The 13,891-nt window shown below is 43.4% G+C and overlaps 1 protein-coding gene across 1 annotated transcript in view; it reads right to left on the minus strand.

Annotated features, from left to right (window-relative positions):
- The window catches only part of LOC126531511 (glycoprotein antigen BM86-like), a 41,033-nt gene that overhangs the window by 22,760 nt on the left and 4,382 nt on the right, over positions 1 to 13,891 (minus strand). The window contains exons 2-7 of the mRNA XM_050179056.3: positions 12,799 to 12,933; positions 12,210 to 12,323; positions 8,981 to 9,112; positions 5,670 to 5,777; positions 2,865 to 2,930; positions 1,865 to 1,996 (exon numbers count right to left, since the gene is read on the minus strand). Of these exons, the coding sequence (XP_050035013.1) occupies positions 1,865 to 1,996; positions 2,865 to 2,930; positions 5,670 to 5,777; positions 8,981 to 9,112; positions 12,210 to 12,323; positions 12,799 to 12,933 (687 nt within the window). The remainder of the gene's footprint in view (positions 1 to 1,864; positions 1,997 to 2,864; positions 2,931 to 5,669; positions 5,778 to 8,980; positions 9,113 to 12,209; positions 12,324 to 12,798; positions 12,934 to 13,891) is intronic.

Raw genomic sequence — 13,891 nt, forward strand, 5'->3', positions numbered from 1 at the left:
CGTCTTGAATTCAATGCTGGGGTTTTACGCGGTAAAACTACAATTTCATTATGACGCACGCCGTATAGTGGGGGGTCGACTCCGGATTAGTTTTCACCACCAGGGGATCTTTAACGTGCCCCCAATGCACGAGACACGGGTGTTTTTCCGTTTCGCTCCCATCGAAATGGGGCCGCCGTGGTCGGGTTTCCAACCCGCGACCTCGTGCTTAGCAGCGCAACATCATAGCCGCTAAGCTATCGTGTTGCGTTGAAATGTTTTTTTTTTTTTTTTTTTCACGAGTTCATGCGCACGCAAGCGCTCGCCTGCATTCTAACTGCGCTTCAGTGCGGCCAAATCAAAACGCACCGAGCGTCTCGACGCGACGTGACGTGTGCAATGGCACGCGTACTAAGCACACCTGTGGTCAGCCAGAACCGCAGAGCCGCCGTGGCGTTGGCGAAGCGTGCTCGTCTCGCCCCCCGGAGGCCCTATTTGATTCTCACCCAGACCGAAATGTACCAAACTTTCTTTTCAAAACATTTAATTTACGTTGTTTACAGGAACTTTTCTGAGAAATTTTTCGACGCTTCATATCTTTGCGCCATTGGCAATTTTCGATACCATGATTGGGTCATGCCGCCGCCTACGATGCATTTTCGTGCAATGGGGCATATAATGCTTTCGCATTAAGAAAGAAGGAAAGTGAGCACTGTAATCAGAACAAATGTGGAAGATATTTACGTTTTATGGAGTACAATATCAAAACGAAGCAACAAAATTAATGCACAAAAGAGTGGGTGTTTGCAAGTACAAGCCGCCATATAGCCAAGATTCGGTTACAATGTTCAAAGTTGCAGAAAAGAAAAAAAAAGTAAATATGACCCATTCCATTCAGTCAAGGTAGATCACCAGCGAAGGTGCTTAGCGCACGACAGACAGATGACCCAGAATAGTGAACAAAGGTACGAACATATTTGTTGTCCTCATCTGTGGTCATCGTGGCGATATAGGTACGCTCACACAATGTCAACGAAGGCAGCGCTGTGCCCATCTTTGTTGCCTTAGTAATAAGTGTTTTTTTTTTGTTCGCACTGCTCGCCTCAAGGATGAATTACACTGTGCTTGTGTTATTACTTTAACGATCGTAAAGCAGCTCAGAGGTTGGAAATCACCTGTGAGGCGGCTTGCTGAATTCAATGCAACAAATAAGGAAGGACAATTCTTGTGCATGTCCGCGTTATTTCGCATCTCAAGCGCCAAATTTTGCCGATGGCCTCAGCTGGGTGTAGGAAACAGCAGCACATTGGTGTTTTCATTCATACTTTACTTATGCCGAATATAGCCGAACATTGCAAAAGGCAATAAAACGTCCATTGTGCTTTCGTTTGCATCAAACAGAAAATACCTTTTCCTTTTAAAGGGGCTACCATTTTTGTCAGTTCAGAATTTCTTAAAACGTGATATGCGCTAATGTGGCAGTCAGTGGCTTACTTATTTCAGTAATTTTTCTGTGCTTATTTACCTCAAGCAAGAAGGCACTGGAGTTTTGTGCTTCCGAGACTGCACTACCGTTTCGAGAGCTCACCCTTTGTACGCTTTAAGCTTTACGTATGGCACGCTAGAGCTAAATAAGTACTCCTGTCCCCTTGGTAGCTCCTTGTGCTAACCTTTGACATGAATTTTTTTTTTTGCAACGCTGTACAGGAGTCTGGCGCAGTGGCGACGAATATTTGCGTGAAACAACGAAAGAATAGCCCACTATACTGCTGATGATTGTGTTGAGATCAAGCTAAAAGCATTGCTATCAGCCTAATAGCTGAAACGAGTGGATTGTACACACAATATATTAGGATATAGCGAAGTGCAGCCGTGCTATGATTACCTTTGCAAGTAATGCCATCTTCAGCGACCACGTAGTTAATTTTGCACCTGCATTCGTATGCTCTGGCCGAGCTCTCAATCCTCCTGCATCCATCGGAGCAGACAAACTTATCTTCCCTTGCAGTGCAAGCATCTTGAGAGGAATGAAAGGAGAGCAGGTTAATGCCAACTAAACAGAAAGCAATAGTAACATTCTTGTCGATAGAGAGCAACACGCTTAATAATTCGTCGGTATTCTGTTTTCCTACGTGACCTCTGAGCGGGCAACGCTAAGCCAACAATCGCTGCCCGCCTGTTTCAGGAATGACGCCAGCAATGAAGCAACGAGCTTACATCTGCTTTCTTTTTCTGCTTATGGAATAATTAACCCTTGCCAAGAGAAAAAGAAAACGCCCTTTTCTCCCACGAAAATCGAAATTTCGTTAACTGAGGAACACGGCCGAGATCAGCGGCAGCCAGCAGCATCACGGTGGGCAAGTGCATGGCTACACATGCTTAGGCTTAGGGAATGCAAATCTGTTGCAATAGAAAACGAGGTTTAGAGGCACCGAACACTGAAATTTTGAGTTGCAGTACGCTCATCGAGTAACGCAACAGATGTAGCGCTTTACTGGTCATGGCAAATGTGGCAAAGTACATGTCATCACATTGCTAAAACGTGTCATGCCTTTCCCGATAACATAGCAAATTTGTGCTTGCTCAAACGTTCTGAATTCAGTTGGCAGCGTAATGTCAAATAATATTGAAACATACCTTGATTACTTGATTACGACTATTTCTCGCATATGGACAAATAAGCATTTTTTTTTTTCGTGAGAACAACCAGTGAGTAGTCTCAGAGGAAGCTTCTAGCAATAGCTGCTGCCCAAATCGACGTCCCCTCGACGTTTTCCTCTGTTTAACAGAAGCATATCTCGAAGACTAAGCCTATGCGAGCTGCATGCTCCGGAAGTAATTGCGGATCTCCATGTTTTAGACGTCACTTGTTCTATCTCTCTTACCTTGGCATTTTCCGTTTGCTCTCATGATGCTACCAGGTGAGCAATAAGTGTCATTTGGAGGAGCCGCTGAAAGAGAAAAGGAGGGCTTGACACGTGAAATTTTTTTTACTTAAGAAAACGCATTGCGGGGGCAGTTGGTGACGCACTATTTTTCTCTTTCTTAAGAAAATTATCCAACGCTGCATTTTTAGACGAGGACACAGAAGGGCATCCCAGGAAGGAAGCTGACTCCAACTATGTTTATTTAAACTGACACACGTTACATTTATCAAGAATAAAGGCACTGAAAGCACGCGCAATAATGACTGCAGGAAAAACCTACACACATAAAAAGCAGTATATTTATAAGGTGAGCAGATTGCGTATTATCGCTTTTTGTTTAATAATCTGAATGCACTGGCACGCAGGGAGACTGATGTGGTGCTGACGCACGTGTCGCCTCACCGCATGATGAAAAAGGTTTCTGATAGCTCGCGACTTAGTCTGTCCTTACTTCTGGTTGGAATCTTGATTCCCTCAAGTCGTGGCTCAAAGTATTGGTCGCTTATATCTTTGCAAGAGCCGCAACGGGTGGCTAGATTCTGGAACGAGGCCGTAACGTCTCATAAAGATCTTACGCATTTCCTGGCACGTCTGTTGGCACAGCGCCCAATTTCACAGACATAAACTTTGCCACATGAAAGGGGGATCTCGTAGGCAACACCAGTGCAACACCGTACGTACAGCTTTGCCCATTTTGTACCACAGCGTGTCGGTTTCCTTCCACAAAAAAAAAAAAAAAAACAGGGAGACAAGAACGTAGCTGCACCAAACCAGTGGTGATCCCGCAAATCCATAGGGTCCAATCTGAAAATAGTTGGCGACAAGTACGTCAATCCGATGGTTTTCTTTGCACAAGGTAAATAGGCCAAGATGTGCCCCAAGGTCTGCAGTGGCAGCCCTGCGACTTCCGGGTGAGGAATGAAATTCGCAAAGCCTTACGTACTGTGTGCCACGGGTGTGGTCTACGAGATCACCCTTTCATGTGGCAAAGTTTATGTCTGTCAAACTGGGCGCTATGCAACGGACGTGCCAGGAAACGCGTAAGATCTCTAGGAGACGTTACGGCCTCGTTCCAGAATCTAGCCACCCATTGCGGCTCTTGCAAAGACATAAGTGATCAAAACTGTGAGCCACGACTTGAGGGAATCAAAGTTATGCCAAAAAGTAAGGAAAGCTATCGCATTCCTTTTTTATCATGCAGAGAGGCGATTTATCATGATGTGGTGCGGCAGCACCACATCAGCCTCCCTGCGTGCCAGTGAATCAGATTATTAAACAAAAGGTGATAATCTCCAGTATGTTCACTCTAATGTGCTGTTATTTCTTTTGTGTGTGTATATGGACCTTGTTCTGCAGTCATGAATGCCCATACGCTCAGTACCTTCATTCTTGATAAATATAACGAGTGTTTGCTCCAATAAACATAGTTGGAGTCAGTGCCCGACCTGTCACAACTTTGTGTCTTCGTCAAGAAAAGCAGCACTGGGATAATTTCTTAAGAAAAAACAATAATTTTAGGGCACAATAATGACTTGTTTTAGAAACTACATTTTGTTTATGAATATTGCTCAATAATGACATTTCAAAAACAGTGCGAAGACAGCGTCGAAGCAGCCCAGAGGCATATCAGTACAGTCACATTCTGAATGCGAACGGTCTGCAGACATTGAGTTTTGCGAATGTACGCATGTCACCACTTTAAATAAGCGTGTCCTCAAGAAAGGCGGTACTCGTAAACGCGCCAGTACTAAGCATTTTGGCTTATTGACAATTCAACCAAATCTGAGTAACCGAAGGCTCCCATAATCACTCATACAACCACAGACACTCACGCACCGGTACAAATATAAGTTTCCGTTCAGTGTTAAGGTAGCTACAAGATTTTTTTTCTTTTTACTTACCTGAGCGTGCAGCAGAAAACGAAGTTTAATTTATATCCCATCTAGTCTTATTCCATGTACTTTATTGGCCAGAGGCTCCCAACATATTATATCGCTTAGCTATTTTGAGTGTTAAGATTATATTTGACTACATTGTTAAAATTTGTCACAAACACTCTATCCTGAAGACATGTGGCCAGTGTCCAAGCATGTTGTCTTCAAAACATTTAAACATGTCCGTATACACTCCTTTATCAAAAATTCATAGCATCTTCCCTAAATATGCAGGTTAGGCCTCCAAAGGAATGAGGTCATGGCTGGGATGTATATAAGAAAATGTACCGGCCTTGTGATTAACTTCTGTCGCATTTACTGCGCTATAGGCTCTTTTTCATGCATTACCCCTGTCACAGAGAATTGACGCATTCTGCCTAATGGCGAATCATGTGAAAAAAACATTAAATCTATCAAACTAAAAGGTATTTGTAGATTGCCTCTATGAAGTAGGAAACGGCTCGGCCTAATCGGGAGTGGAGGCTTGGTAAGCCAAAAAAAAAGAAGCAAATGCGAAATATGGATATTAACGCACGGGTAAAATTTCAGCGCAAGTTCTTCATCTGAACCTCATGTGAATGCTCCTTTTGTGGACAAACGTGGCGAATCACAGAAGTTCGTTTTCGGCGGCTTTTCGGTAGCCGGATTCAGTAGCAGCAACGAATCAAGAAGTCTCACAAGGATTCTCAACAGCAGGGCCGGTAAGGCCCCGTTGACTCATACATAGCTGGCTTCAGAATAACCATCTTCTACCAATGGATATACTACACGCCACTAAAAGATATCAGTGCTGCCTTAGACTTGTGTTTAAAGAAAGCATTGCCTATACCTGAGCAGTCTGCAGAGTTCCATCCCTGACAGCAACGATTATCCTTCTCAAGCAGGTTTTTCTCGCAAAGTTCCTTGCAGGTCAAGTCAGGACGCAGGCATGTGGTAGCTGAAAATCAAGGTGAAATGGTTTCAATAAGATTTCTACGATGTTTTCATGCTCTCTAGAATTGGGCTCACCCACGTTGTGAAGCAGAAACAAACAGTGCTGTAGAATCAGCGTAAATCTGCTCACAATCAGAACATAATTGAAAGACGAAACGTTCTTTCCATTTCATATGGTCACTGCACCTTGTCCACACGAGAGCATGCTGTCGGGCCACAGATAGATAACTGCAGTTCTCGCGCTAAAAAGACGACCAGAAAAAGCCCACACAGCCGCGACAGGCACTGCTGAGTTTGGCAGGGGCGGTGAACATGTAGCGGCTGTCCCGGCTTTGGGTGGATAACTTTCGTGGTGGTCTGTACTGTGCAAAAAGAAATGTAGTTGTTTATTATATAGGAGAACATCACTGTGCTTTGCAAAGAGCAGCCGGCTTGCTCGAAATTACGCAAACCAATATGAAAAATCGAGGTGAAGGCCAATGCTTGCATAAGTGATCTTAATGTGTAAGAAAGTTATGGGCCACAGTGCTGCGCGTGAGCTACGATTTAATCGATAGTGTCCATGCTAAACTAAATGTCGTGTTGACTATAGCAAGTAATACGCAGGAATCGGGCACTCGAATTAGCCTCTGAAGTTGCATGCCTACATAAACGGCATTATTCACGCTCGCTGCTTCTTCTGAGGTGGCTTTGTCCATAGGCATAAGATCATGCGCCCGAATGCACCTGCCACACACTAAGGAAATTGCACCATTAGAGACATTCTCTCTTCTCTATAACTCACCACATTACACCCATAAAAACGGCATTTAAGCGACCTAATATTCCCATTATAAGGGGCGAGTTTTTCTTTTAGAATTGCATCCTACAGTTCCCTATATAATGTATGTTTGCTGAAATGCGAATTACATTTTATATTTGCGTCGATATATCTTAATCTGCCTCTACCTGTTCGAGCAATGAACTGGCATAAACCGCTTGGAAATAGAGACTTATGACTTTTTATTTGCTTCAGATGACTACTTGTCTAAACACCCATAAATTCTGGAATGTGTGTGTTTTCACACAAAACAAACTTTTAACGCTTGTCAACGCTTTTTTGTTGTTCTCTCTTATTTTGTGCTTCTACTCTTGTAAGACTATCAAATACCAACTAGCCCAAACTGCCACCCTTTAGCACATTGAAATTCAAGCAAGCGTGCACAAAGGGTGTTCTGCTGATGAATGCACGCATTTTCAAAAATTTCAGATAATATAAAAGCGCAAAAAGGGTGTTTTAACACCAAATCGACCTTTAAGGGTGCTATATTGTTCAGTGTGTACGTGAAATTTGTATTCCTCAGTGAAACTTTTTGGCCCTCTCCTACAAATCATCTAAATTCGCAAACTCTTCGGTACTATGCAATTTATTACCAACTTTTAGTTCATCAAGCGTGGCCTGCACTTTTGGACATTTTCAACAGACATGAAACGTACAGAGGTGTTAAACATAACGCATTTTGCTTCATATTTTCTTCGTTTATGTTTAATTACTACACATCGCTTCTATAATGCCTATAAAAGCAATGCACTTAAAAAAATAACTTATTATTAAGCAAAAAAAAAAAGAGGACGAAGGCCTTCCACGACGGGCCTCACCCCTACGGAGTGCTTGTTTTTTTAACCATGTGTTTAGGAGTGCTAAATATTCTTGGCAGATATGATGCCGTACTATAATTTACTCTTTTTACATCTCATTATTATTTGTTGCCCAATGAAACGCTTAGTGCCGTCAGCCCATTTTCTCACTCTCGTTCCACGCTTGTTGCCATATACTGGAAGTTCTGACACCTTAATTAATTTCCCTGTTTCGTAGCCGTAACTTTATCGACAGCTTCGAAAATTGCAAGTCTATCAATGACGTCTGAAGCGAAGTAGGTCATCGTATAGTCTTCCAGAATCAATAGCAGCCAAGACAAATACTTTAAAGGAAATATAATACACCAGTATTGAAAACAAGCCCGCCAACAATAAGGTGAACATACTCACAAGCCTATAGTGGGTGTTTGTTAGGCTTGTGACACACTTACGGCTGTCATTGAAAAACCTCGCCTTTGGAGCGGTATCATGCTGTGCCATGCATCGGCACAGGTAACGGCTATGATGTCCGCAAATGATCATATTGATTGTTGATCTCCTAGTTCCGCAATTTGTATAGTTCATTTTGTCCAGTCTCGTGCGCCAACCAAAAATTCGGTGGTCTAACAAGTCAGTGTGCACGTGACTGTAGAAAGTGCGGGTGGATCGAGCCAAAGTGGTCTGAAAACTTTTTTTTTCCTTATCTGTCTCTCCGATGGACATATTATCGTGAGCTCATATCACGCTCAACTCTGCTTACAGTGCCCTTAGGCGCAATTGCTATTGCTAGATGCGTACGCAATATTCATGCGCCTCTTGCAAGTAATCGCAGGTATGACATGTATTACTATAATTTGGCCGTTCTCCACATTCCGTTTCGCATGAGATGGCAGCTTGGTTCGGTTAAGTTAGGACAGAAACGAAAAATAAACTGCGGTGGAGGAAAAAAATACTAATAAGAAGTGCCTGTGGTTTCTTTTGTCAAATCCACGATATCTATGTCAGGCACGCCGTAGTGTGGGAGTCCTCATTAATTTGGCCTCCTCGGTTTCTTAATGTGCATGCAATGCACTGTACATGGATGTTTTTGTATTTTGCCCACAGAGAAATGCGTTTGGCGGGATTCGATCTTGCGACCTCCTTATTAGCACTTAAACGCCATAGCCATGCACTAAGCCACAGCGGCGGGGGAAAACAGAAACAAATAAACTGAACAATGAGAAAGAAGTTTTGCATAGTGTCTGAATTTCGTAGCGCATAAAGGAATGCTGTTAAAGGCATTTACAAAATTGCACAGAGCAAAAACTTTTCGTTGTTTATTTGACGTTCGAAGATATGCTAAGCGAACGCGCACGCTGACTAAGCGGACGCATGCTAAAGGAAGCCAGATTTCAGTAACGATCCTTTCAGGTCCTCTTCACACCGCAACATGTCAGCGGAAGACGTGTCTCAGTTTGTTATATTGAGACTGGCGTAGATGTGAGTTAACGCAAAGCACGAGGGCAATGTGTCAAACCCAATGCAGCATTCCAAATACCGAGGCTGAGCGCAGAGCAACAGCACCGGCAAGCGCAGCAGTCTTGTACTTACGAACACACTTGTCTTTGCTGCGGTCCGCTGCCGCCCATTCTCCGCACGCACACTTCGCACCAAAACTCCACTCCTTATCCAGCACAGCAGTGCCACCCTTTCTTTTGCAGTCGTCAATGAACCAATCGCGAACTGGAAAACAGTGACAAAAAAAAAGCTGTGTGTGTGTGATTTGATTATGGTTTGTTGGTTTCGGTGGATGATATTTGACGCGCTTCTCCAAATTAAGCCCGGTACGCAAGCACAGACTGAACGAAGCCATGCGAAGAATTCCTATAGCTCCTGCGCAAGCTTAGGTATCGGTAGTAAGGAGCCGCAAAAATACACTTTATATCGCAAGCTTCCGCAGATGTAGCAGGCGTGTTCACAGTGACAGAGGAGCCAGCCATCTCTGAAATTCTGACAGAGCATTTCTTTTTCTTTTTTAAAAAAATAGGCACAAGTTTCCACATATTTGTGGCAACGCAATTTCACAGCACACGTTAATGAGTTTGCCGTCAGTGCGCCTGCCTTGTACACATTTGCGATTGTTAAGGAAAAGTGCTGTGTACACTGAATGATTCATTCCTCTACGTTTCACTACAGTGAATCTCATAACATGGTATAATAAATGGCTTCAAAATATTGGACGATAAGCGGGCGATATTATGCGGAACTAGAAAAGATAAAAAAAAAGGCATTGCCCTTCTGGGCATTGCAATAGTAAGGAATGTACTTTCTCATCACACGTTATTGTATACACAGAAATTACTTTAATACTAACAACTAATTTTTTTTAAAAATCACCGCGTTATTTATTTGCTCAGTAACAATACGGAAAAACCCGCTAGAAGCGCGATAGTTCGAGTCTTTATGTACATTCTCAGCGAAGCACAGTATCCTCGACTGTCGATCAAAACGAAACGTTGTGCTCTAGTATCACCAAGCATCCCCCAGCATGAGGAACGCAAAAAACAGTGCTGGAAATCCAATGCTCCCTTTGCTGTCTGAGCTTGCTTTGTCCCTGCTTGCACTGCCTCTTTCGAACGCAGCCATCGAGCGCGTGTCCAGCCAGATTTCGTGGAGAAAGAATGAGTTGACAAACCGCATGTCGAATGAGACACTGTAAGGTCTCCTTCACGTTAAGTTTGGTTTGGCAGATAGGGGGGACTCCTGCAAAAGATTCCAGCTAGATGAAGTTTCTGTCGCATTTCAACTGGGCAGTTCTATATGGTCCAAGTGGCAGTGGAAATTAATTCAAATGGGGCTAGATTGTACATTTAATCCATTTGCGTAAACCCCCAGTGTGAGAAGGATAAACCAGGACTCTACGCTATGTTTTGTTTTTTCGTTCTTAATTTTCTTCAACCAGCTACGCATTACGTGAAAGTTGCAATTGTTTCATGGTACTTCTTGAATGTTGCATATTATTACAACGATAGGCTCTGTAAATATGTGAAAAACGATGTTCGTCCACATTGAAGACGGCAAGGCAATTGCTCACCAAACGTCGGTGAGTGATCGCCCTGCCAACGTCAAGGTGATAACACGTCGGTTTTCATACCGTACTTCTGCGACAATTTTTTCCCTTCAAACTTTGCGAGTACGAGTAATTACGATTACGGCTTGCTTCTTATACGCACGTACTTTATCATCATTGTAATTTCCCTTTGTTTGTCTTACTGGTCATTACATTGTACTTTTCTCACGCGTATTTTCCAGCTGTGAGGAGAAAAAAATTGTGTTCGATACACATAATAGGTGCTTGTGGTACTGTTACGCCCATATTTTATTATTTTTGCACACATCGCAGTGGTGGATGGGCAAATATTTCTTGCCAGTTTTTAAAGGTATATATAGTGTCCTACTGACTTCCTATTCTGATGTATAGTGCTTGGATTTGTTAGACAATTGTGTTTACTTTATACTTAATTTCAAGACCACAGTGCGCGACACATATAAATCGATTTTGTGTGTTCTCTAGCGGAATGGCATTTCTTTATTTCTTTTTTTTTCAAGGTGCACTGAATATAGGGTACACAGCCCCCTCGGAAATTTGGCAACACACGCATGCATGCCTGCAGTCACAGAAACTTACATACACGTTTTCACATTGCACAAATCTCACCAGCGAATCCCTGTTCAAATATTGCGCATTTCAACTCTTTCTGACACTAGTATCACCTCGGTTATTGCCAGCGCCGTAATGCAGCTGGTTATGAAACCTAATATTTTAATTCGCCTTTTCTGATATGGGCCAGCAGTTCCTTCTGTTTGTTCCCACTCAAGGGTTAGTTGCAGTGCCAACTGTCGCTTCTTCACACGAGGAAAATGCTAGAAGGTTACTAGATTTGTTCCAGAGTCCTGTGTTCTTCCAGACGGCAGCATTTTCTAACTCAGCGTCGAGCTGCTTTCGAGTAAATTGGAAAAGAACGAGAGAGAGCGGGAGAGCAATAACATGCTTATTTTATGAGTAAAACTTAGGAAAGGCATCCCTATTTTAATGCCTTGAGGTCGGGCCGCCTCTTGGGCGCACGATCGTGAACAGCTGTGGCTGATCCTCGATGTTGTAGCTGGCAATATTGTTGTTGACTGTTATAGAAAAATGCCTCGTGTACTTCGAGGCGGGAACTGAAGTTAGCTCAGAATGTGGCTCAGTAAATGCGAATAACGTCATGAGTAAATCGGAAAAAAAAATTCTTCGGTTCATTGTAACAATAAGTGGCGTCCAAGTCAACGTCTGAGTGGCAGCTCTCGCTAGAATTCTTTACGCAGATCTTGAGGTCAGTGTTGTGTTGGTTGCATGCGGCGGAACTAATTCTGGAGCCGGAAATACGCGGTTAGATTTCGACACCATTTACATCATCGATAACACACCTTCAGAACATCATGAGTTGTTTTCGCTATGTTTTTGGCTACTTCTCGCTCACGAAAAATTTAGGTCTGGCTATTCTTGGGCTACATTTTGAGATCATTTGGCTATTTTTTGTTGGGCCATCTGGCAACCCTGAAGACGACGCGTTTTCCCTCCGCTTTCTTTCATCGCGCGCGCCAGATTGAGCCGCAGTCATCGGCTTCCATCGTGTGCTTTCACTCGCACATGCAGCATACGATACGCGGCGACGCTGTTATCACCCTTGGACTTTATACGGGACATCACGGCAACGGCGACGGCAAATATGCGACTGGGGTGTCCATATAATTGCTATCGCAATAAAACAAAAACGTAAGAAATTGTGGTATGACTTACTCTTGCAGTTTAACGATAGAGAGTCTACCTTTGGGCAGCCACAGCTAGCTTTGTTAGGCCCATGTTCAATGCAGGTGCCATACGTGCACTCGGTGGTTTTACACGTTCTTTTAACTGCAATAACAAAAGTGAACCAAGAATAACCTTTAACAAATGCAATAATCAAGGCTCAACACTGTTTGAGTTCAGTGGTGTTTGTAAGAGTAAACATACTATCAATCACCAGGAAAGAAGAAGCGAAATCACATTTCTTAAAACAAAGATCTAACAAGAACAACCTCGCGAAAACACCTTTTAGATGGCGTTTACTTATATTAATAAACAGGTTTATAAAAAGCGGCGATTTATAAAATGTACTCGAAATTCGCAGTACACTGAACATTGTGTGAGCAGTGCCATGATTTATACCAGTATGTTCAAGCCGTCATGACGTTATATCGCTACCGTCGTTTCTATAAAGAGTTGTAACTTTGCTGTACGCTTAGTATTTAGAGCCGATTTTCACAAAATATTATAAATTGACAACTTAAGCTACAATAAATTATCGTACACATGAGAAAGTCAAGCAGAAACAAGAAATTATACTTACATAAGCACGTTCCCTCTGCAGCATCGTAATACATGTCATTTCGCTCACATCTGCATACGAAAGCGTCCGTTCTATCAGGGACCACCTCACATTTTTTGGTGCCGCAGAACTTGTTCCCGAAGTGAGAGCATGCATCTGTGAAAACGAAATCAAGATGATGGTTAGAAGGAATAGATAACCATCTACTGTAAGCACATGGTTAAATTATACTGCTGACAACGAAATCAAAGAGCTCATTTTCGGATAGATTTCATAGCTACTGGTTTGACAGAAATTTGCTTTGTTCAAGTCAGTAGAAAATTCTTCTGCTGAAGTAGTAATAGACTCTGACGCTCTCCGCAACTACCACATCGAATTATCCTATGGTGCGAAACATACGGATATGGCATATTATATGTTCTAATAGTATTATTGGGAGGCAAAGACAAGCATTGATGTTGTGTATGCAAGGCGAACGCTGAAGGCACCAGCTGACGCTAGATCATGGCGGCCGAAGTGCCCCAGCAACAACAGCACTTCTTCGTCGTCGCCTCTTGTCTGCAAGTCCTGTTCTGCATCGCGACACTACGCCGCCGGGGTTGTAGCGCCTACCCGACGCAAGTCATTATGGCCCGGCAAAGACACGCACGTAAGCGTTTAAACGGGAGAATGAACAACATTGCTTCTTGGCTGTACGGACGACGGGCCTGGCTTTTCGTGAGCAATCTCGTACGTCACATGCAAAAGCTGTCGCAGGATTCGGTAGGGACCTGAATATCACGACAGAAGTTTTTCCCAAAGGCCCACACGACGAGATGGTGACCACAGGAGCACGAGGGAGCCAGGTAAATACTGAACGTCCCTATGGTGCGCATCGTAATATGACTTCTAGGCAGCCTGGGAATCAATGAGGCGAGTGGCGGGCAATCTGGCGGGCCTATGCTGCCATAGAAATCGCATCTCGGGCATAAGCGGTGTGCGACTGTGTGACTTGTGGAAATACAGTGTCCAGGAGCAAAGCGGAATCATGGCCAAACAGTAGATAAAACGGTGAGTAACCTGCAGTGTCATGGCGGTACGAATTGTACGTGAAGGTGACATCTGGCAGAACGAC

The sequence above is a fragment of the Dermacentor andersoni genome, chromosome 5, assembly GCF_023375885.2.
Source record: "Dermacentor andersoni chromosome 5, qqDerAnde1_hic_scaffold, whole genome shotgun sequence".
Classification (NCBI taxonomy): Eukaryota; Metazoa; Arthropoda; class Arachnida; order Ixodida; family Ixodidae; genus Dermacentor; species Dermacentor andersoni.